Consider the following 24,646-nt stretch of genomic DNA (forward strand, 5'->3'; position numbering starts at 1 on the left):
GCCGGGCCACTGTGACAGCTTTGTGAGCATTAACATGATATATAAAAGCCACCACGGCCCTGCAAACATGATTAATGTTCCAGGACTGTCAGCACTGACAGTGGGCATTGATGCTGTCTTTGTGTGCTGTGATCACTTAATGGTACAAACTGACTGCTGGAGCAGTTCTTGTGTCCTTCTGTCCAGTGGTAAAGAGCCCTTGTGCTGTTGGCAGTATACACAAAACACGCATTATACTGTATATGGAAGCACAGACAGGCGAATACTCACACGCAGACCTACTCATCAGATGGCGGTGTGAAGTGCCACAAACGGGGGAGGTGTTGTGCCTGATCAATACATTGTCAGTGGCTCTGACTGTGTCATTATCATTTTAATGACTGCAGTATTTTCCCCGCTGATGGCCTTCGAAATGAACAAGGCGACACCAGAGGTCTCTAAAAGTTCACTGCTGGTGTATTCAGCTATGGACTGCAGTCAGGTGTCACATATTGTAATGGCTGGTGACATTTTAAAAATGCCTAGCAACTATAGAAGATTGTAAGAGTTTATTGATTAATTCTGTAGTTCAACAAAGGTTCATTTTTATTTTGTTTGTAGAGGCTGTCATCTTTTGGTGCTTCTTAAAATTAATCTGCTCTGTGGCTATACATGACTGAGTGATATTAGTACTAGTGTAGTATTGGATTTATGTTATGATGGAGCTGCCGTGATCTGGTTTGTACTGTATAATGTAATATGAGCCTTAATGTGCTGTAATATTTTGGCGTGCTCAGCACTGGGTAAAATCCTTTTTCTGCACGTTTGCTGTTACTCTAGATCAGGGTGTTCAGCAAAGAATTATTTCCATTACTTATTAATGTGGTGATCATTTTTCCAGTTATTTACTTTGGAAAATCTTAGAAAAGCTAACGTCTTCAAATGATTTGCTTGCTCTAAAGCTATTCAGTTTATAGAACAATAAGAGAGAGAGAAGTGAAATAAAATGTATGAACTGTTTTACTACCGTTTGAGACTCAAATGACAATTTTAGCAGTTCTACATTTTTGCTTCATAGATGACTTAAACTTTAAATCCATTATCAAAAGTATTTTTTGATTTATATTTTGTTTCAGCTCTGCTCTGGGTAGTCGGTGCACAAAGTATTGGAAATATCTTACTAAACGATGGATGAGATAGTGGGATAGTTTTACAGTGTTCAGTCATTTAACCACAAAACGTACAGGTACAGTATATAGTGTAAAGTGTTTATCAAAACATCACTATTGAAGGCAAATGTGAAAAACGTGTCAGAAGCTGAGAAGATAAAGTAAGGCTCATATTCTTGCCTGACACTTGTTTTGCTGTGGACTTTTCATGGAGGGGAGAAAGAGGGATGTTGAGAGGGGAAGGAAGTTGGACAATGCATGTTACGGTGTGTGTGTGTGCACGTGTGCTGTGTGCTCTGTATGTATCTGCTTTTGTGGTCGTGTATGTGGTGACAGGATGGCAGTGGAGTAAAAGCCCTCTGAAGTCGTGTTGAACAGATGTCTCTCTGCTTTCGATTTCCCTTGTGGTGGGATACATAGATCTCTCTCTCTCTCTCTCGTTCACTCTATTAAAATTTACTTTTTGACACATTTCAGACTCCTTTTCCTCATCTTTTTGTCATTCAGAGGTTTCTCTTTGGTTTTTTAAAAACCTTTTTAATACACATCTCACTTTCTTTTAGTGCTTCTCTGTATGTCCAGTTTGTGTGTCTGCACTTTTTGTAAAAGGCAATGTTCCAAGTCCTGTGACATGAGCCTCCTCTTTAGGAAAGCAGGCAATCTGGGCCGCTTTCATTATCATTCAGCTGTGAGATGTTACTCACTGGAGCACAAATGGACACTGCTTATGTGCACACACACAGAAACACATATAAATACACAGAATAAGTGACTGACACACTAGCTGAAGAGTGTTCAGGCAGGGTCAGAGTCCAGATTTCTTTTTTTTAATGAGGTTTTTTTTTTTTTTTTTTTGTCTCGTCTTTTGGAATTTGACATTTTCTTATTCTCGCTCTCACTTATGTAGAGGCAAACATACAAACCACTGCTGTTATGGTAGGAAAGCATGATGCAACAGCAGAGCTATCCCCTTTTTGTACCCTGCAAGTTTTGTGTGTGTGGGGGGTGTTGCAGAAGAGAAAGTGTATTAGACAACAAAAACAAGGGGAGACTGAATGGGAAGGGAATAATAATAATGGAAATGATTGATGAGACGGAGTAAAGAACAAAATGAAAATGATAGTCTCAAGCTAGATGGGGAAAAATCGAGAGCGAGATCTGGCTCTTAGAGATCTGGCTAATAGAAATTCCCTTGTTGCCTCATTGAGATGCAGCGGCGGCTTGGGGAATGAGCTAGCTGCCACTGATGCATTGATTTAGCCAGAAGAGTCATTCAAATTATCCCACTCCTTGAAAGAGATGTCAACAGCTCCACCAATAGCTGCCGGAGTAATTATCATCACATCCTCCCACCACAACACACCCCTTCGTTCTTCTACACAACACACTTTCTCCACCCCCTTTCCCACCTTCCTTTGCAACCCCTCCCTCTGGGAGGTCCCATGACCCAATATATTAGGTTATGTTATGAATAAGCACGGCTCACTAGTGGAAGCATATAGAGACTCCATGTTTGAGTGTAATTGGTGGGGAAATACCAGAGATCAGTCTGAGAAAAAGAAAGTCATGTCCCTTTAAGATAACATAGAAATAAGCCTAAATGACTGTGCCACTGTGCTCTGCAGAATGTGGGTTTAACATAGATCATTCATAGATGTAGAAATGGAGGAAGGAGGAAAACATTCTAGAATTGCCGGAATTTTCTCATCTCATCCCAGTACTTCCAGTGAAAATGTTTGTAAATGTGTGGATACACTAGAGAGATGTAGTCAGCCCCCCATGGCCCCAGTACCCCTCTCATCTTAATGCTGAGCAAATCAGAGAAGCATCTTCGTCAGTATGTGAGAATGATATTGTCCATAGGTCTACTAATGATTTGATCTACCGGCCAAGTACACAACCATTCTCAACCTGAACTTATGGAAAAAAAAATCACAATGTATTTGGGTCTTTTCAATTTTGTTACTAATAAAATGAAAAAAATTCAGTCATGCCAAATGCTTTTTTTATTATCTAGGAGAATGAACCAAACTACAGTCAAAGCCTGCACTGTCTGCCAGTACTAATAGTTTCTACTCTTCTTGGGTGGATCTCGCTTCTAACATGAATGATTTGTTGAAATATTTTCTGTGCTTTATAGTAATAGGGGATAGATAAACTCATGTGTTTTACTTCAAAGCAGTTCTCTCTCACTCACAAATGCACACGTCTTGTCTCCATTGTTCCCGTGCCTTGAGGTGTTCCTATCGAACCATCCTCTAATGGCGAAGCTTTGACACTCTGACCTTTCTCCTGTGCAGCAGCATTCTGTGCTACTGGAGAATAAACACCCTACAAAGGCATAGGAAGGAGAAAGAAGCCAGGAGAGGAAACAACTTGCCAGTAATTTTGATCCATTTGACTTTTGATCTGGAAAAGTGTGTGCGCGTACCAGTTGCACACACTGGGAGGCACCCTACCTCAAGCACATATTGTACACATACACTCTCCTCCTGTAGAAGAATGTTCTGTTCTAGATCCACATGTACAGTATATTGTATGTATATTGACCCTAATAGTGGGGTTTGTGCTTACCTTGGGCAATCCTTCCTGCTGCTTCCTTTTTTGACTTATTATGAAAAGGCTGAATGTCAAACAGTTGTATAAGACCAATAGAAACTCAAAGAAGGATGCCTTGTCTGTTGGCGGTTTTTGTTTTGATGCATTTTCTTTCCGCTGTGTGAAGTGAAGTTTGTGCCTCTGAGTGGGTGCTTGCTTCTTGCTTTTCCTATTAAAACATTTCAGTCCATGTGCTCAAGCCATCATCTCCCTTGCCTGCCCCAAAGTGGGAACGCAGCACCCTCATTGCCAATTAAACTCCAATCAACAAACGAGGATGGAGTGAGACATCGAATTACATCCAATATCCTCTCCCATACTCAAGCCTGTCTTTGCCAGCCACAAATTAGCTTACAAATTAAGGCTCTGAAGATGAGAGAAGTTGAGTTGCCAGATAACATCCTGCTGGCGTCTTGATTTGTTGTTCCAACTTGGATCAAACTTCCTGCTTTTCCTTGATGTGCGGAGAGAGATTGGTTGAGTTTTTCATGGCTGAACTTTGGCCATTCTTTTGATTTTTCATTGAGAAGAAATCTAGTTATTAGGACAGGTTGATGAGAACTCAGCTTCCCTGAAGTTTGTTCCGGTTTGATAAAGAAATTGTTGTGTAGACAACCCAAACACTGTTAATGAAATAACTCAAGCTGAATTATAGATGAAGGTTTGATTAATTGCATCTTAGAGTAAGATTTTCTCCTCCCTCTTTCTTTTCCAGCCCACAGAGTTGGCCTGTCTGAATGACTCACATGCCAGATATCGCATGTTTTTTCATGCTTGTTTGTGTTTCCATGAAAGCATGTGGGCGTGCATGTGTGTGAAAAATGCAGAAAGAGGACATCTTCCATAGCCAGCAATCTTTCTATGGTTACAGAAAGTTCTTTTGTAATATTATCCAGTCAGATGTTTAATAATTCCTACTTTTATATTGTGAGTTATCTAACACGACAGGCAGACAATGTGCAGCTCTTTAAGTGGTGTCTAGAGGTTCCTTACTGTGAAGCTTATCAGAGTCATCGCCAAGGCACCGATCCTTAGCTCATCATTTTGCCTCTTCATCATCATATCATCTTATCCATTTGGGTGTACAAGTGTGTGTATACTGTAAAAGTGTGTGTGTGTGTGTGTGTGTGTTGGGGGGGTACATGAGCATGTTTGTACCGTCTGCTGCAGTTGCTGCATTGGGCCTGGTGTCGCTAATTAAAAGAAGCCTGTTTGCATTATTCATGAGGCTGTAATTATACATTCCTTTTGCTGATCTCCAGTCAGAGGCATTAAAAATAGATCTGAGTCTTCATGCCCCTCCCTCCTAGGCCTCACTTTCTCTGTTTTGACTGTTTTTCTCCCAGTGTGTGTCTATTTATCTATCATCAGTATTTCTTCATCTCACTGTCACTGGCCTCATTGTCACAGACTTTTTTTTTTAAATTTGTTCTTTTCATTGCTCCTCTCATCTTCTACATATCTACCCACTGTGTTTGCTCTGATGTTCCCATTTGGGATTTGGGCAGAACATTCCTCCGACAGCGTCACACTCACTCGGCTCTGTGGCTGGACTTCCAGTCACATCAGACCAAAATTCAGAGTGGAGTATTTTGAAATCTACAGTGACATCTCAGCTGAGAGATTTAGAAGAGAAGAGATGTCACTGCCTCCCTTCATCTCAATGGGGAGATTGTCTCCTCACAAGAGGCTAAAAGTTGGCCCTGACTTTATTTGGAGGGGGTGCTTGTACTTGTTTAATCTACAGAAGCAGCACAATTCAGTCTAATGTGTATTGGCTTCAGTATATACAAGTAATAATATAAATATCTGGTAAACAAGTGAAATGTTTCCAGCACCAAGTCATCAGTATTCAAGTACTTATTGCACAGTCACTGACTGGCACAGCCTGAACTTTCTGAGCTCTTTTCTACTGTGTAATCATGTGTTAGTTACCCCTGGCAATGGCAGAGTGTGTGATGCTTGTATCTTCCACCATGTAGGTGACGTGCTTCTGCGGATATGTTGGTGCATGCCAATGACGCTGATGCAGATGGTGATGCAGAATTGGGTTTTTGCTTGTTAGATAATTAAGTGGGTCACGCAGCAGTCTCTGCCTTTAGGGGATCTGCTCAATCGTTCTCATACTTGTTTCTGAATGTGGAAAAAAATAGCTTACTGCCCTGAAGCCACCAAGTACTTTATCGCCTTACACCCCATTTCACTCTATTTGGTTTTGTTGGGGCTATATTATGTAAATTATGACTTTGCTTCCCATGCTATGTATCCACTCTCTCTTTAACCCAAACAGCTAAAAACAAACACACACACTCAAATATGGTTCATACACACAGGGAGCAGACATTAGCTGCTGTAGATAATACTTGAGTAACAGGCGCTAATGGACCTAAATCTATAGAGTGCACTCTCCATCACTTGAGTCAAAGCACACAGAAGCACTGTTATAGAAAAACAGTAATGAACTAAAAAATGCCCTTCAGCTGTAGGTTCAAGTCTGTGATCTCCAGGGTGCTCTGGAAAGAGAAGTTCTGAAAAAATAACTTTGGTAAGGTGTTGTTGTATTTACCAAGAGGTCCATGTTTTGTGCAGAGAGTTACTTTAATTTACAACCAAGCTGTTAAGCGAATGTCTTATTTTGCACAGGCCAATTAAACACTTTCTGTATGCGTGCCTCCCTAGTTGTTCCTGTATTCCAGGGCTAAACTGCTCTTCCTGCTTTTGAAACTCCGTTGGTTTGGGCCTCTGTTGATACCGATGTTGCTGCCGTTGCTTTGGCTGACAGGGTTTAGAGAGCTCAGGGGAATTCAGGCTAACGTGACTGAGAATGCAAAAAGAGCGAAGAGGAGGTGGAGGAATGAAGGAGGTGGAGAGATTTAGTGAATGAACAGAGGAAAGAAGCAGTGGGAGAGAGGGACAGAGCGCATTCATTGAGAAGTGAGTGAGCACTGTTTGATCTTCGACACGCTGTCTCTCTCCTGCACAATATGACTCAGCAGCTCCCTGCTGGTGAATTCGCTTTCTTTCTCTTTTTTTTTGTGGATAGATGAGATGATGAATAGAGAGAAGGGGAGACAAATGAGTCGGAATACGCTGATGATAAAGAAGGAATGAGGGAAGAAACTGATAAATGAGGGAAAGACTAGTATATTAAGTATCTGGATAAAACTGAGAGCAGACAAAGCAGACACTGATTGGAAACAGAAACCATTTTCATACATGAACTCCAGACTATGTCCGTGTAATCAGGCCTGGACTTTGTCCAGAGTTGCCCTTTCACACATGTAGCACACAACAGGAGGTAGTCCGTGTCAGACACGTTCTCACCTACTGGAAATACTCAGTTTGGTTTATGCAGGGGAGTGGAAGGTGGTTAGAGCGTGCAGGAGGCAGGACATGACGCCGTCATGAAGCCGGTTTATTTGGTCGTAAACAGAGTCTCTTACAGTTCCCTTAATTGTCTGATGATTCTGGTGCTAGCTATTAAAGACAGAAGTTCTCGAATCACATTGTGCCTCCACTGAGATATTTTTGCCAGGGTCTTCATTGTATATTTAGTACGGTATATAAATACTGTACCAGAGAAAAAGACAGTACACACAACACTACAACCAACCAGCTGTGGTGGTTGGTTGGTACTAGGCCTTCAACTCTTGCTCTTTGCCTTTGAGGAGGGAATGCTGAAGTGGCTTTCTCACATATGTGGCCAGAAGAAGCCGTAGGAATAAACCCCAGTGGCTCATAGTGTTTTTTGTTTTTTCAAACACTGATACCAGGGCAGAGCTGTAGCCCCGACATAGTGTGTTCAGGGTTAGGGAGCAGAAATGGAAAGCAGCTCACAGAGCTGTGCCTCAGGGTAAAGAGCTTCTCAGAGCTGGTGCCTCAGGGAGCGAAAGCTAAGCCAGCATAAACTACTACCATCTGCTGGCATTGGCTTAGGGTTTCTTAAAGATCAAATTTGAAAGCAAGAGAGGAGCACAAATGGAGACATCTCATTTTCATCTTTTGCTCTCCTCTCCTTGGTAGTTGCTTCCAGGTGGAAATTAAATTATCCAGTAATGATCGTTAACTGTATGGATGCCGGTATTGTGAGGAGGATAAAGTTGAAAACATTGACCCTGTGTGGCTGTGTGGATATGTTTGTGGTTATCAGGTGGAGATCATAAAAAACATCCTCAAGGCTTAGATACAAGCAGGGTATTCCTGTGCTCTCTTTTCTCCTCTCCTTGGCTCCCTATCGGTGTCTCAGATCGATGGCGAGGGAAATGAGGCTCACAGTCAGGGTCCTTTTCCTCTAATAGCTGCTCCTCCCTGGGTGTCCAGCCAGTGCCTGGTAATAAATTGACCACTGATTGCCATGATTTAGAGGCAAGAACAGGGAGAACTTTGACAAGTTAACACAGAAGGAGACAAGGTCTCTCTCTCTCTCTCTCTCTCTCACCTCTCTCAGGGACTGGGGGTTTCCTTGCTGCTATGCCAGGCTAAAGGCTCCAAGGGAGGCCAGAGCAAAGCAAACGTAAACATGCCAACAAAGGCTCGCTTGGGAACTCCCATAACAAGTCAAAGGATTTAAATAAAGTGCTTTACACAGTTTCCTTTTTGTGTTCTACTAAAGCTCATTCAGACAAACTACCCTGCTGCCAAATCATGTAGTATACCAAAAGCTTGTTTATGGCACGTGGCAACCTCTTGCAGTACAAATTAACTTTCCTGACCCACTAAACACAACTCTCTTCATGCTTAGCTTGTTGTGACTTAGGGACTTGGATATGTTGTAAGTAAATATTTCAGGTTGGTTGAAAATGTTCTTTTAATTGCAAACATCGTTCCCATTTAAAATCTTTTGCGAGGTGCTCATTTAAAAAGAAAATTCAGCTACATGCTGCCATAATAAATGTACTCTGGCACCTAAGAGATGTTTTTCAAGACAGATGTCTTTTTACAACTCTATGCAGATATTGTTGTTAATGCATTTAATAAATTTTTGGTTACTACAAAGTCGTGATTGGTGTTTTTTCTTTTCTTTTTTTCTTGTTCTTGTTCTTGCGTTGCCTCTTTATTTTTGACCCTCATTTCTCTTGCCAGCGTCTTCTAAATGGTCAGGCTCTTCAAACGCAATCAGCTTAGCTTTTATTCAAAAACGTTATTATTCATCCCTGGTTTGTCAGAGCCAGCAGGACAATGATTGAAACCACTTTGAAGCAGTGCGGCAGCTTCCAGCATAGCAAAGCTAAAAGCTGCTCAGCTCTGATTCTCACTGAGCCTTGGACCAAAGTTCTCTTTCTGTGTCTTCCTCCAGCATCCCTGCCACATTAAATCATTAATCACAGAGGCACATGGAGAGTAAAGAGTGTGAAGCTGGGATGGAGGCTGGAGGTCAGTCAGTGGTGGCCTCTCCAGCCCATAAATCCTTGGGTGGTGTCTTTATTTGGACCTTGTTGTGAAGACGAGAGCTTTTGGTGCTGTTGATTTGGGAGGAGGCCGAAGGAGAGGAGAGATCAATGTACTTGTTGATTCAGTGCCACAGCTTTCTTTTGTCTATGAGTGTGTGTTAATGAAAAGTATATAAGTGTCAAGTGAATGTGACAGTACCAGTCTGGATGCGTGCCCTGGTCCAGTTAATAAAATACCTCTTGTATATGTGACACTTTATCACAGCTGTACTTTCTAGAGAGGGAGTACAAGAATACAAACACTCCCACACATTAGCTTTGCACTTACCAAGGTACATGCCTTTTTATGACACATGTTTGAAAGAATTATTTAGTTTCTTTTTTAATAATAGCCCAAAGCAACTACAAGAGATCATATTAAAATGAAATTTTAATATACGAATAGTTCTGTGAAGACACTGGCAACTGCAGTGGTAATCTCTTCTGTATTCCCCCTGCTAGGCTCTGATCCTTTGTGCTCTGTTATGTTTGAAGCTATGTTCAAAGACATCCTACCTACTCAGCCCAGCCAGATCCAGATGAAACGCCGGTGTCTTCCTGGTTATCTCCTCAACACCCTTCCCCCAGCCTCCCCAGTTCACCCAGTGTTGTGAGGGTTTCCTCTGGAGTATCATCACAGTCAGGTCAAATGGACACAGGGAGTATTAGGCAGTCACACTCATTACAGGACCAAGGGAGTGGGCGGTTAAGCAGTTGATCTGGGGTCATGGAAAAGCAGATGCAAATTAGGGGGAGGATATTTAGAAGTATATTTGGGGGTTAGAAGTGCTGGTGGTGGTCAAAAATGATAAAAATGCTGTGATGGCGTTAAGCTTGAAACATGCTCCAGTGAAGATACTGTACATGGACAAGTCTTTGTAGCGATCTTACAGAGTTGTTGCGTCCCTATAGTCCTTCTCGGTGCCTCAGATCAGCTGATCAGCTGCTTCTGGAGATACCGAGGGCTAGGCTGAAACTTAGGGGGGACAGGGCTTTTGCTGTGGGGGCTCCAAAGTTGTGGAATGCATTGCCCCTATACATCAGGTAGGCCCCCGCGTTGTCCACTTTTAAAGTGTATTTGAAAACTCATCTGTATCTTTTGGCATTTGAGGCTTTTTAAATGTGCTATATAAATAAAGTTGATGATGATAATGATGTAGAAAGTGGGTTTCTGGGCGACTGCTCCTGCAAACCCCACAATCTCAAGCACATGTCTCTGTATCTGACAGTTGTTAGAAGGATGTCCTTGATATTAAGGCTTTCATGTTCCCCTCAGGATTAATTGTAATAACTCCAGTAACTTTTCATCTGGCCAAAATTAAAATTTGTCCAAATCTTTGGTTTATGATCGCATACTTGAAAAGTTTGACTTGACCATCCTCACTGCTAATTAGCAAATGTTGGCATGCTAACACACAAAACAACGATGGTGAGCATTACTAAGTACAGCCAACATATGAGGCTGCTTCTATGATGTAGCCTCGTATGTTGGCATGTTTTATTAACACTCAAAGATAGGGAAATTTTCATTTTTCTCGAGCCTGATATTCTGCAGGTAGGCATCTGTGTTTTTAGGGAATCCGGGTCCCTTGAACATAGCTTTTTGCTTGCTTCATGTTTACTACTGCTAACACGATACCAAAATAATGATTTGCCCAAAACAAGACACACATCCAGTTATGTGGCATTCCACTGGGCCAGTTTTTTTAATTTAAGCTTTTATGTTGAATGTGTTTTACCATGTTTTATTCTTACTGTAGTTCTATCATTGCTGTTGTTTTTAAGTCATGATTTTTATGTATGTGGTATAAAAGAGACGTTCCTGTGCATTATGTACTGAACTTCCTTGTAAGAGTACATTTTAATCCATACGCAAAGTGGTTGTAAAATCATAATGCCTTATGTTCTCATGCACAGATCCCTCTTGCTAATGCGCCCTCTGCTCATGAAACCACAGGCACTGGAGGAAGATGAATAGTGAGGAAAATAATACAGTTAACTTTTCATGTGTTTGCAGGCAGATATTTTCTCTTTAATGTGTTTATCATGACTTATGAGCTTTTCTATAGCAACCATTAACATATGATTGCTATCACAGGGCTAATGGGTTTGTCTCTTGTTCCCTTTTCGCTCAACTGCCTCATCCTCTTTTCTGAATCTTTCATTTTTTTTATCTTCCTCTTTTATACCATTCACTTCCTTCCTAGTTTGCTCGTTCTTTGTCATTCTCCATCTCTCTCTCTCTCTCTCTCTCTCTCTCTCTCTCTCTCTCTCTCTCTCTCTCATGCCTCCTCTCTTCCATGGTTCTTCACTCTCAGCCCCTGCGGGCCCTCAACTCCCAAGTCAGAGCCTCACGCCCACACAATGCTCTCCATTATTGCTTAATTATCTGTGGCCTGTCATTTGAATAATGTGCTACCCCTGACTTGAAGTCCCTTTCGCTTTTTCTCCTCATCTTTCATGTACTCTATTTACTTTTGGTGTCTTCTCCTTTTCCACTGCTGCTTCTTTCTCACCATCTTTCTCACTTACTTCAGCTTTCTGTTTTGTTTCTGCTTCCACCACCTCCTCAAAGCCCATTGACTCTCCTCTTCTACTGGTTCTTATAGAAACCACACTGTGAGGGAGACAGTGGGAGAACGAGCTGGAAAACTATGCAAATCTGGCTCATGTCAGCCAGCCAGTTTGCTGCAGGATGCTACTTTTCATCATTTTTTAAATTTTTTTATTTTTATTTTTTTAGTACTACTGCACCATTTCTGTCTTAAGCACGTTATAGTAACACTTCCACCATCTTCTTTGCCAGCATGAGAGTGGCAAGAAATCAAAGCATTCGCATTATTCCACTTGGTGATTCTGTAAATTTGGTGTGCCAGACAATAGCCTGCTCAGATGCTGTAGTTCACCAAGGTATCTCCTGTCATCTACAATTGTCTGCAGCACCACAGGGCCACTGGGGAAATCAATAATAGCAAGTCAACATTTGTTTGCTTATGGGTGTGTGATTGTTTCACTTTGTAAGTGATCTGTCTGATGCAAATATCTTCCTAATATGTGAGCAACTCTGTGGTCCCTGACAGAAAATGGATTTGTCCTGTTGTCATGGCTCTCCTGTGTCACATGTGCACAAACACACCACATTGTTCCACTGTAACTGTACACTCAATGAGGTATCCCAGCTTGTGTTCTACATTGTTTGTGGTTGATTGCTTAACCTGGGGACATTTACTAACAGGGGAGATGCTTCTGTGGTTGTGTAGCGAATCTAAGGATTTATGTTGGAACGCTTGTGTGTGGTTCTCAATAGAACTGATGTGATGTATCAGACATTCCAGTTACCCCCCATGCAGTGTGTTTGTTTTGTGAAATAAAGGGTAATGTTTTCTGCTTGGTTGCTGACTTACTCTCCCACAGTTCGGTCTGTTGATGCTTCATTCCTGTCATTTTTGAGTCCTGGTCAATATCGAGTCCCATTCATTGTCTGACGTCTGGCTTTTTAATGCCTCTGTTTGTTACCTCAACCTTTTATTTTCCATTTTAGCTAACCCAACACAACTGCGTTATAGCTGCTTAGTACATTATAGGAATCGATAACACAAATGACTCACTCACTTACGGCCTTTATGAGTCAAATAATCCCCAGAGGATGGTTTATTTGTCTGCACTGCAGATGTCATTATCAGGGCTCTGTACATGAGGCACACATCATTTTACATCAATCTGGCAAATTAGTGGTTAGCCAGAAAAAGAAAAAAAATGTTAAATTTCATCACATTCACTCCACGTCAATTTAAATGTTATCACATAATCTGCTTAAGTAAATTAAATTCACTACAGTGCATAATTATGATTTTCTTTCTTGGTGTCATCTAAACAACTGTCACCTTACTATTCATCCTGAGTGCAGCGTTTGACCCTATGTGTTTATGTTCTTGTTTGTTTCACAGGTTTGGTCAAGCTCGGAGTCCACTGTGTAACGTGCCAGAAAGTCGCCATAAAGATCGTCAACCGTGAGAAACTCAGCGAGTCAGTACTAATGAAGGTACATTTACAACTTTCAGTTCTTTAGTGTATGTGGCTTTATGTGTTACAGCTGAGGTTGTTGAAGGTGTAAATTTTCACTCTAACCCTTAATTGTATATGTGAAGAAGGCAAGACAAAAAAAATGGTACTTTTTAAAGGGCATTTATTTTGTAGTTTACTTGGTTATAAGGAAGTTTATTATTTGTCAGGTTTCCAACACCCTTTTCTCTTTTAGCAAGCTCTGTGTCATGGGCTGGCTGCCAGCACATGTCTCAAAAATCAAACTTAGGAGGAGTGAACTGCTTGAGTGGTGTCTAAATTTCAACATAAATCAGTGGCCGATCTTGCAAAAATGTTTGAATGAGTGGTTTGTATCACACTAAACCTTATGAGTGTAATCACAGGCTGAACTTGTGACTGATGGTCTTTGAAGCAGCTGATTTTCATCCTTTTCAGATTTTGAACTGAAGGAGCCGGGTGTCTAGCTCCCCTGCCAGGGGTAGCATAACAATAAAGCAGGTTTCTGCAACTACAATTATTCTAGCCTGACTCTGAAGTGTGAAGCAGTCGGAATTTCTCCAGTTACCCACATAGCTTCTTTTTGTTTTAATTTTTTTTCCCTTATTACATCCTAGGGCTCCTGCTAGGCAGCTCTATTCAGTGCCTTCTCAAAATTGGCATGCTGCAAAATGGGCTGTTGTGTTGATGGAATAGTTGTAAAGAAACTGAAGAGAGCAATAAGACAGAGGACGGCAAGATGCAACAACCTGAAAATTGCCTTTCACAGGACACATGCAGGGAGGAGTGCTTCCTGTAATTGCTTGCTTATGAACTGGAAATCAGAAAGCAGATGAGCTTCCTCACAGTACAGGTGATGTGTAATATGTGCAGAGGGAAATCCCTCTATTTTGCATCATGTCAGTGGCAACATCATTAGGCTTTTGATAAAAGCTCTCTTTGTTCAGAATTTGCTGTTTGATAAACAGTCTGTATTAATCAGCTTCTTGCTCTATCTCCCTGACTCTTTTGCTCATCGCTGTCTTGCGACAGACATCGCTCTCTTTTTATCTCTTCAGTTCAACGTGCAGTGTAATATTGTGCTGACAGGGGTGTATTATTAGTTCTAACAGTAGTAGTATGTGGAGCCGTTGTAACATGTGACAGCAGAGACGAAGGTATGAGGATTATGTCCCAACCCAGGTGTTTCACATCATGCTGCCCTGCAGAGGAAAATGATGGTAACAGATGACCAAGGCTTTTGCTGAAGCTTCTCTCAAATACTGGGCCCTGATGTGCGGGTATGTAATAGCCAGTGTGTGTGTTCATGTATGTGCCAGGATTGAATAAGTGGTGCGAGATCCAGGGGAAGTTGGGTTCCTCTGAATGAGATGATTTTAATGTGTCAGCCGCCGTTATTTGTAAATAACCCAGTTTCTTTCCTTATAGTGAATCAGGTTCTTTCAGTTTTGCCTGTAATTCTTTTAGCTAGTATGGGTGTAGATTGTGATGAGCAGGGCTTATGTAGAAGTGGTGTGTTTGTAATGTTTGACATTCCCAACAATGTGACACAGATAAACAGATAACAGATATATTATAAAAGTGCAGTTTTGTTTTCCCTGCCAGCATTTCTGTTTATGTGCAGCATGCTTTCAGTCCTTTCATTTAAGGATTAATATAACCAAAACCAAAGACATGCTGGCTGACTTTAGAAGAACATACCCCAGCAAAACCTGCACTAATATCCTTGGCACAGATATTGATGTTGTAACTAAGTTTACATTTTTGGAGCTGTGATTGATAACAAGCTCTGTTTTGAATCTAACACACAGTCTACAAGAACGTTCAGCAACATTTGCTTTTTCAAGGGAAGATGAATTATTTTAAGGTGTCAAAGTTCTTGTGACTGATAAAGTCTTGTATTGAATCAGCTCTTACTTATTGGATTGTGGTTTGGTTTGGTGGTCTCAGTTCGGTAAATTATATTGGAATGGTCAAGGCGGCCAGTAAAATGATCAGTGTGGAGTAAGCCCATCTTCAGGGCATCTGTTTTAAAAGGGTTATTATGGATGTTCAGAACTTCAGTTATCCCAATCACCCACTTCACAATATTTCTGACCCTTTTTATGCCTCCTCCCTGGCAGTAGCTGCAGCTGGAGGCATTATGTTTTCAGGTTGTTGTCTGTGTATCCATACGATTCTTATGAACACGATATCTCAGGAACGTTTTGAAGCAATTTCTTCAAATTTGGCACAAGTGTCTGCTTGGACTCAGGGATGAACTGACTAGATTTTGATGGTCAAAGTTCAAGGTCAGTGACCTTACGTCTGTCCATTCCTGTGAATTTGACTGGTTGGTGGAGGCATACAACCATGAAGTGGTGATTCTAATTTACTCCTGTAGCTGTTCAGAGACTGGATCCTAATGTAGGGGGGGGTACTCTTGTACTTGACACATATAGGACCTGTATAAAGCTTTGTCCTTCTCTGCCCAGTAGATTGTATTGGCTTTTTGGCTTTGTCTCATCTGACTTAACCCTTTCTCTTTGTTCTTAACCTTTGTTTTTATTTTTGTATTTTAATGTCTGGTTGCAAAGGAAATTTCCTTTGGGAAAATGAAAAAGTTGAAGTTCCTTCAGGCCTCAGTAATAATTCAAAGCTTCTGTAGCAATGTACATTGCAGTCATGTTCAGGAAATTGTGAGTTATTAGATTGCATTGTGAGTGAGGTCATTTGTAAAGTTCCCTCTTTCTATAGGGACACACTGACATTGGTGTCAGTACTGCACCTGGACATGTGTTTTCTGACTCAAATCCATTAGTGACTGTACTTTCCCATATTGCCATTGTGTGCAGTCCACAGTCTTGTATCTGTTCTCTGGCCTGCCTGTGTGGCTGTCAGACTGTCAAAGTGATTGGACTGCACTATACTGCAAAGCTCAGAGTGTGAAATGTCACCTTTTAATATGTTAATGTCCTGGGTCCCCATGGTGCCATTAGGGTACAATCTGGCTAACCGAGACAGGTGTATGTATGTGTGTGCAAAACACTGCTGATGACAGATGCGCAAATACAGGCCATACATACACACAGATGCACACATATTGTATATTCATAAGTATGTGCAAGAACACGTCGTCCATGACGCACATCATTCCTCCATGTTTGTCCTTCGTACTCTGACTGGCCTTGGGTCTGTAGAGATCAGGAGAGGAGTTGAATGAATTATCTCAGAATATCTGGCAGACAGGCCTATTCTTTATTCACTGTGCTGAACTTTATATAACTAATGTTGAACTCTTTAGTCCACAGCCCCACAGGCTGTGACACCATAGACCAGAAAGACATTGAATTGTCTCGGATAACGAATTCGTCTATGAACTTTATATCATTTTGTATCCAGGGAATGAGCCTTGACTTTAAAGAGCAAGTGCCAGCCCTGTGTGTGTGTGTGTGTGTGTGTGTGTGTGGATTTTTTGACTTCTAAGCAGAAAACCTAACAATAGAGTTACTTGAATGATAAGAGTTACCATCAGTGGGACATTGCTGCCTGTCATCTTTCAAATGATAAGAGAGAAACAGACGGAAAGAAAATACACAGTATGTGCACATATGACACTGTGTCAGCAGTAGTTGGCAATGAGGCCAAACAGAATGGAATGTGGCAATCTGATACAAAATGAAGCCTAGGACCAATACAGTATGTCTGAGTGTGTGTGTGTGTGTGTGTGTGTGCGTGCGTGCATATCCCAAGGGAGCGGTTAATGTTTCTGAAACTCAGCCAGCCCTCCCTCTCTCTCTCTCTCTCTCACTTCCATTTCTCTGTGCCATGGGGCCCTGGGGTTGAGAAAGAAAGAGATGGAGAGAAGCAGGGTGAAAGAGAGCACGGCTCAGGAGAGAGCTACAAACATGCTGTGGAAACCCCTGCTGAGACAAGATAACACAGACATCTTAGCAGGTCCATCACATTTGTGCTCACATTTCCTGTCGGGACACGATGTGTTTTCTTCTTGAGCTATTGATGTGAAACTCATACCTAAGGTGCAAGCAAACCGTTGCCATATCTAAAATCGCACAGAATGATGAGATTTAAATAATGGTTAATGGTACAATAAGAAACTTTTTCTCTCCCCTTTTTTTTCACAAGAGGGAGGTCAAAGTGCTGGGTGAGCCACAGAACATCTTGCATGTGAGATAGAACTTTGTGGACACTCTGGTCACACCAGTGCCACACACTAATTGCTGGTGTCGTGAATATTTTGGGAAATACAACTTGAATCACAAGCCAGAAAAGACTGAGAAACTCCAATTGAAAGCACTTGATATTATTTGAAGATTGCTCTGTTAGTGCCAGAGTCTCAGTGCTGATAGTAAAACAAAACTTGATGTGTACCTTACTTTTGTGAATGTAAACATGTCTTTATAAATAACTTTTATATCTAAACACAACTGGAAAATACTTCTTAAAAGTCTAAAAGTGGTAAATTATTTATTTAAATCAGGAATATTGAGCAACCTGACTGATAGAGCAGGTTGATGTTGCTACAGTAGTTATGTTGATAGCAGTGATGTGGAAAAACACATTGATTAGAATATATCTCCACTGCAGTTAACTGTGGTGTGACAGGTGGATGACACGGTGTATTACATTTCTTCCTAATATTACCTGTCATTATACTGAGTGGAGCACCTTCTCTAATGTGCAGTTTAGTCTTGGGGTGAGTTAAATTGTTGCTAGCCCTCAGCACTAACAACCAGCAGAGGGAGAAGGGTATCTTTAGCATGCAGCAGTTGGTAGTTGCTGTTAATGCCTGCTGTGTTACTCCCCCTGAGCCAGGGAATCTGGTGGTGGCTGCTGCTGTTGGGATAAGGACAACTAATTAGCTAGAGTGGCTCGCTCTCTCTTCCTGGAGCAGCATGACTTCAAAGTCGCTCTACTGTCCTCAAGCCTAAAGAGAGAGAGAGGGAGAGAGGGATAGAAGGGACAGAGTGCAGGATGACCGGAGAGGGAGGAAAGGCTGCGTGTGTGTTAGGGGGAAGGGTTAGATGGTTGAACATGAAGTTAGAGCACTTTGGATAAATGCCTTGTGAAGCAGACATTTCTTTGTAGCTGTACTGTTTATAAATAGATTTGCACAGTGAGGTTACATGTGGTTTGCTGAATCTGTCCTTGATGTCTGTCATAACATTTTAGATGAGTGCCTGTGTGTGTGTGTGTGTGTGTGTGTGTGTGTGTGAGAGAGAGAGAGAGAGAGAAAGAGAGTGAGTTTGGAGATGGACAAGTCTAATATGTCTGGTATAATTGCCCCCTGAAGCAAATAACTGAAGCTCTGCACTAAGGACACTACATGTAAGAGAATGACAGTTAGGGTAGGCAGCAGCTTTCACAGCAGACGACCTAAAATTTAAAGTCAAGGATGATGATCAATACACCTCTCTTTGTGCTAATTAATATGATCAGTACTTTATTTTCTGCCTCTTCTATGGAATAATGCACCTGTATGATTTATCTGATATGTACATCTGTGGTGCAAAATAACAAAACATGAACATTTTCATTCAGGAGGATGGTTATATGCCACAGTGGTATCCAAATTCTTAATCACGCAGCATTTAAAATAACAATTTAGGACTAAATATGCAGAGAAGGGTGGGGGGTGGGGAAAAAGGTTGTCTAGGCCAAACAACACAGGTTGTGGTGGGCAGGTGGGGAGCAGAATGCCACGGCTGCAGATGAATCACACAAGGTCTAATCTCGTTATTCCGACACCGCGGTGACAGCACGGTAGTTTTCTTCTCCCACCATCTCTTCTCTTCCCTCCTAATGATTATAGATTGGCCATTCTGCCTCATCTCTGTTGTGCTGCGAGTGGGTTGGATATAGAAATGCCTCTAACATGCACACATCCTCTTTAACTTTGTGTTGTGTGTATACTATGTGTTTGGGTCTGGGTTTGTGTGCACTTGTCTGTGCTGCAGAGTAGGCACAGACACCCCTTAAAATAAATGGGTTTCATATGTTGTACCCCTGTGTGTTGATCCATCAGCTTCATATGGGGCTGAGCCGGAAGCCAAGGCTCAGCACACAGTTAGAGCTTAACGGGCTGACTACACAGAAAAACTCAAATTACCAACTCTGTTTCTCTGCCTGTTGATGAATGTCTGCTTTCAAATGTGGAAATTGATATTTTTGGAATAAATGTAACAAGAATTTATGAAGTACAGTTGCATTTCTTTGTTTGTTTCAGCCAAATATAGCAGACTTGTTGAATGTAGATCAGAACTACAGTACAGTGTCTTCTGAAAGTATTCGACAAACCTTTCATGTTTTGCACTTTTTGGGTTGTAGAATTAATTTTGAATAGACAATATTCAGTCTACACTCTAACCCCTAATGACCTAGTGAAAACATGCTTTTAGAAACTTATAAATGTATTAAAAATCATAAATCTCTCATTAGAAAAAACTTTTTAAAAATGATGCTTATTTAGATCCTGTTTAGGGTGGCATGGTGGAATAGTGGTTACCGCTGTCTCCTCACAGCAAGATCATGCCGTGTTAGAGTCCCGGCCGACCGGGAGCCTTTCTGTGCAGAGTTTGCATGTTCTCCCTTTGCCTGCATGGGTTCTCTTTGTGTACTCCACCTTCCTCCCACAGTCCCTAGACCTGCAGCTTAGGTGGATTGGAGACTCTAAATTGCCCGTAGGTGTGGTTGTTTGTCTCTGTCATCCCTGTGATAGACTGGCGACCTGTCCAGGGTGAACCCCGCCTCTCGCCCAGTGTCAGCTGGGATTGGCTCCAGCCTCCCATGATCCTGTTCAGGATCAACAGTATAGATAATGGATGGATTGTTGGATAGATCCTGTTTAACTTAATTTTGAGATGTGTCTAGAACTGGACTGGAGTCCACCTGTGTCAAGTTGAACTGGATAAACATAGCTGAGAACAGCACACACTTGTGTATATAAGGTGTTACGGTACAAAACCCAACCCATGAAATTCAAGGAACTGTCTGTAGACCTCTGTGATAACACTGTGGTAAGGCATAGATCAAGGCAAGGGAATAAACTCATTTCTAAAGCTTTGAGTGTTCTTAGGGGCACATCAGCTTCAATAATTATGAAATATATGATGATTGGAGCTACTGGGAATCTTCCTGGAGCTGGCTGTCTGGCAAAACTGAATAACTAAGCAAGAAGGAGCTTGGTCAGGGAGGTGTCAAGAAGCCAGAATCTGCCAGGAGGACGACACTCCCATCAATTAGACCTTTATGGCAGAGTGGATAGACAAAAGAAGCTTTGTCTGACTTAACACAGGCACTGCTCATCACCTGGAGAAAACCGCCCCTGCAGTGAAACATGGTGGTGGCAACATCATACCATAGGGGTGCTTCTCATAGGCAAAAACACGAAGACTGGTCAGAATTGAGTAGAGGATGAATCCAGCCAAATACAGAGGGGTCCTTGAACAAAACCTGCAACAGAGGAATGGCTTTGGGACAAGTCTTTGTTCTTGAGTGTCCCAGTCAAAGCCCAGACTTAAACACATCTTTGGAGAGAGCTGAAGATGGCAGTTCAGATGCTTCCCATCCAATCTGACAGAGTTTGAGAGGATCTACCAGGAAGAATGTGATAAAATGCCCAAATCCAGGTGTGCTTGTAGAGACTTTCCCCAAGAAGACTCAAAGCTGTAGCTGCTGCCAAAGAGGCTTCTACAAAGTACTGAATTAAGGATCGGAATACTTTTGTAAATGAGAGTTTCAGTTTTTCGTTGGTAATGAATTGGCAGAAATTTGGAAAAACATGTTTCAGTCTGTAGGTTGATAAGCAAACTTGCAGTTGTTACATAAGTGTGTCTCTCTGCCCCGTTCTCCCTCATAGCATTCTGTAGGAACCTGATATGGATTTTCCTGAACCTGTAAGGCCTTACAAAGCCTTTAGTCTTTCAGTCAATATGAAAGTCACTCAGCATTTTACATCCTAATTTACTTTTCAAACACTACTCTCAAATCGATGTATGTCCACTTTTTTCCTACCTTTTATTGAGTGGCGATGAGGCTGTAGTGAAACAGAAATGGGAATAGATTTCACCTACAGGGCACAAGATGTTTGGGAATTGTGAAGACACATCCTCCTGTACCCATACCTGTGCCACCACTCGTTTCATGCTCAATATCACTGACTGAAGACACCCAACAGTGAGTGTTACACAGTTTTGACTGGTAGTTTGGGATCTACCACGTCCTGGAATGACGTGCTGACTGCAGTGACAAAGATCATCAAGCACACGCAGTTTTGTTTGACTGATTTTCCATCTCATGTCTTAGTCAACATAAAATGGAGATGGAAGGCAGACAAAATATTGAAATGAAGGGTAGCAGAACACAAGATGTAGGAGAACCCCCATTGAGCTCGACGGGAGACAGACAGACATCTAAACCGATGGCATTTGTTTCTCCTCTTCAAAGGCAACAGCCGCTTTGTTGTTATGTAGATGAAAAAGCTGTGCTTGCCTTTTTATTTGTTGTTACTTTTGTTTTTTTTCTGTTCTTTTGCAAGTGAAGGGCATATTTTATCCAGTTCTTTTTCCCCTTGATTGGAATGATGCTTTCATGGGGAGATCAGCAAAGTTCCCCTTCAGTTTAGTTTTCTTTATGCCTGTTTATTTCTTTGTGTTGCACTGGGATTTTCTACCTCTTTAATAGCACCTGTGGACTCGCCAAGTGTATGTTGTGTGTTTCTTCTCAGTCAATAGGTATATATTGCACAAAAACGTACAAAAAAAAGTGGAAAAAATTGTCAATGTTGTCAAATAGCAGAAAACAGAAAGTAAACATTAAGTGGATTCCTATTCCTATTCTGTCTTCGGCGTGTGTGTTTGTGTGGGTGTGTGGATGTTGTGTGTGGCTCCGTAGCAGAGCTTAGCTGATGGACAATGACGTATGCCACAGTTTGTGATAACTGTCGACTGACAAGTGAGACTATTTATATACCATGTCATTATCGCCACTCGTACTATAGTACAGTACATACAGTATATGCGTGCGAATGCTTACGTATGTGCACACCATGTGTGCAACCCACACCTACCATAAATGACAGCACGAATGACAGCTCCGTGACCACTGTCTAGTTGCTCAGAGACAACAAAGACACACACAGAAACGCACTATGTGTCCTCTCGCTGTAGAATTCATTCTGTCTCACATCAGACAGGCTGTGTTGTGCGGTGAATCACAACTTGTGGATAAGTGTGCCACAATGAGCACTGCCGACTTACTTGGCCACTTACATGCGCACACACACACACACACACACAGTAGACTGTTCTAATTTCTAAATTGAATTGAAGTTTATAAGCTAAGCACACACCTGATAATGATGCCCATTCAGAACTTACTGTGTAATGGTAGTAACAATGAAATGTAATGTCTCTCAGCACTTGTGGAGTAAATGCTGTTATTAGAAGACCTACTGTTCTGCCTGGAACAAAGAGAGTTCTCCTTTGTATAGAGGACTATGAATGCGCTGACAAAATGGAGTTGCATCCATTTGACTCCTCTGTGTTCAACACATTTCTTTATTTCCTGACAAGGCTTGAACTTTATGCATAGGCTACATTAATCTGTGAATATGGCATCAATTTTCCACTTTTAGCTGTTGCAAATAAACTGAGAAATTGGCTCAGATGTGGCAGCGTTAATGAGCTCGGGACGAATCCTGATGTATATACGGACTTGTGTAGTCGGTGTGTTGAACATCTAAAGCAAGACATTTTTAACTTCATCAGCTCCTTCATCTGCATCCCTGTGGGATTGTCTGCTAATGACTCTGTTGTGCTTACATGCTCTCTCTCGCTCAGTCTGTGCTTTTCTCAATCACTCACGCAGTGTACATGTCCACAAAGCACAAACACATGCATGTAGATATGTTCAGGTGCAGTGTATTTTTGCCATTCTTAGGGTAAATTAAAACAATACCAACAGAGCACAATAGTGTGCCTCTTATGTGTCAAAGACTCACACTGAGTGTAATTAACAAAAGAACCTGATTACATTGCTGGAGTTATTCTGAACTTGTTCACAAAGTTTTGAGCCAATTTAGGTTGTTTCAGTTGACCGGTCCTACCTTCTGACCTGTTGTATGTTCAGTATTGACTCCTCTGCCGGGCTAACTATTGACTAGGACCATGTGTCAGTGAATAAGCCAGGAATTCATATGTGGTGAAAATTACTTGAGTAAGTCCATTACTGTTAGCTCATTACTGTCTGCCTCAATCGTTGCACTAAATTGGCTTCACTTTCTTTGTTTAAGTTGTGTTCACATCTTTTTATATATACCAGCCAGCCTTGAGTTTCAATACATCAAATGCCAAAATGATAACGTCTTGATAAACGGCACACAATGCATATAACATTTTGTAATAATTTAGTTATTTTGTGTGTTGGGAAGGGGTAAGAAGCTTAACAAGACTGAAACATTTTAAAAAGACAGATATAAAACATAGGTAGTTAAATGTATGGTTGGCAGCCATAAAGGAAAAGAAAATCTTTCTAAAATAAGGTATAGCAGATTGCATTTAATTCAAATCCTCTGAGAGGATCCACTTTATCATCCTGTGTTGCATTTCAGAAACAATTACATCTACCTCCAATGCAGATATAGGCTACTGTATATTATTAGATTTACACTTTTATAACTGATATAGACGACCTTCAGATCTACTCATTACAGTCTGTCCTGTGCTCGCTCTCTCTCCACAGTCTGTGAAAACCAGTTCATTAATTCACAGTTCACATCTCCACACAGTCCAAGGTCACCTTACCAATCGTCTTGGATGAAACATCCCCTGCTTATGGATTGACTGATGGAATGGTTGGTTGGATGGAATAGTAGTTGACAAAAAAGGGAAAAAAAACCCTGACAGAAAAACATGGCTGCCAAACGGATCCACTGCCTGCCCATCACTGATAAATCACTCATCCTGCAATGGCTTTTGCACAAACACTTGCATGGCCATTCACATACTCTTACACACAGTCATACACACCATATCTGCAGCCTATCCCACCTATCGACACACGCAGTCGGTTTGAAAAGGTTCATGATTATACCCTTTGACCCCAGGGTGTCGGGGACCTCTGCCATTAGATTCTAATATGACCAGCGTCATCCAGGGACATGTCTGGTACTGTGAAATGATGTGGCCTGCCACTGGTTTAAGTGGCACCTTGATGGATCTGTCAGCAGAACAGGCACACATCATAGACATGATTATAGAGCTAGAATGAGTGAAATGAGGAAAGAATGGGAGGAGTGTCAGAATTGGTCTTGGGTGGGAAAATGTAATGAGCATGATCTGAAAAGGTGGGAGATAAATGAAGGGTAACAACTACAGTAGTGAAGTAGCAGAAACTTTGTCCTGATCGATTTACATGTCTCTGGCATTGATC

The 24,646-nt window shown here is 41.5% G+C and overlaps 1 protein-coding gene and 1 long non-coding RNA gene across 9 annotated transcripts in view; both read left to right on the forward strand.

The window, feature by feature from the left end:
* Positions 1–24,646, forward strand: part of brsk2a (BR serine/threonine kinase 2a) — a 174,195-nt gene that overhangs the window by 85,251 nt on the left and 64,298 nt on the right. For all 8 annotated transcript variants that reach the window (XM_020623264.1, XM_020623267.1, XM_020623271.1 and 5 more), the window contains one exon: positions 13,123–13,217. In XM_020623264.1, coding sequence (XP_020478920.1) covers positions 13,123–13,217 — 95 coding nt within the window. The remainder of the gene's footprint in view (positions 1–13,122; positions 13,218–24,646) is intronic.
* LOC109973573 (uncharacterized) lies at positions 9,675–12,717 on the forward strand. Its single transcript, XR_002276841.1, has 3 exons — positions 9,675–9,819; positions 11,093–11,152; positions 11,785–12,717. It is a non-coding gene; the product is annotated as an uncharacterized LOC109973573 (long non-coding RNA).

The sequence above is a fragment of the Monopterus albus genome, unplaced genomic scaffold, assembly GCF_001952655.1.
Source record: "Monopterus albus unplaced genomic scaffold, M_albus_1.0 scaffold295.1, whole genome shotgun sequence".
NCBI lineage: Eukaryota > Metazoa > Chordata > Actinopteri > Synbranchiformes > Synbranchidae > Monopterus > Monopterus albus.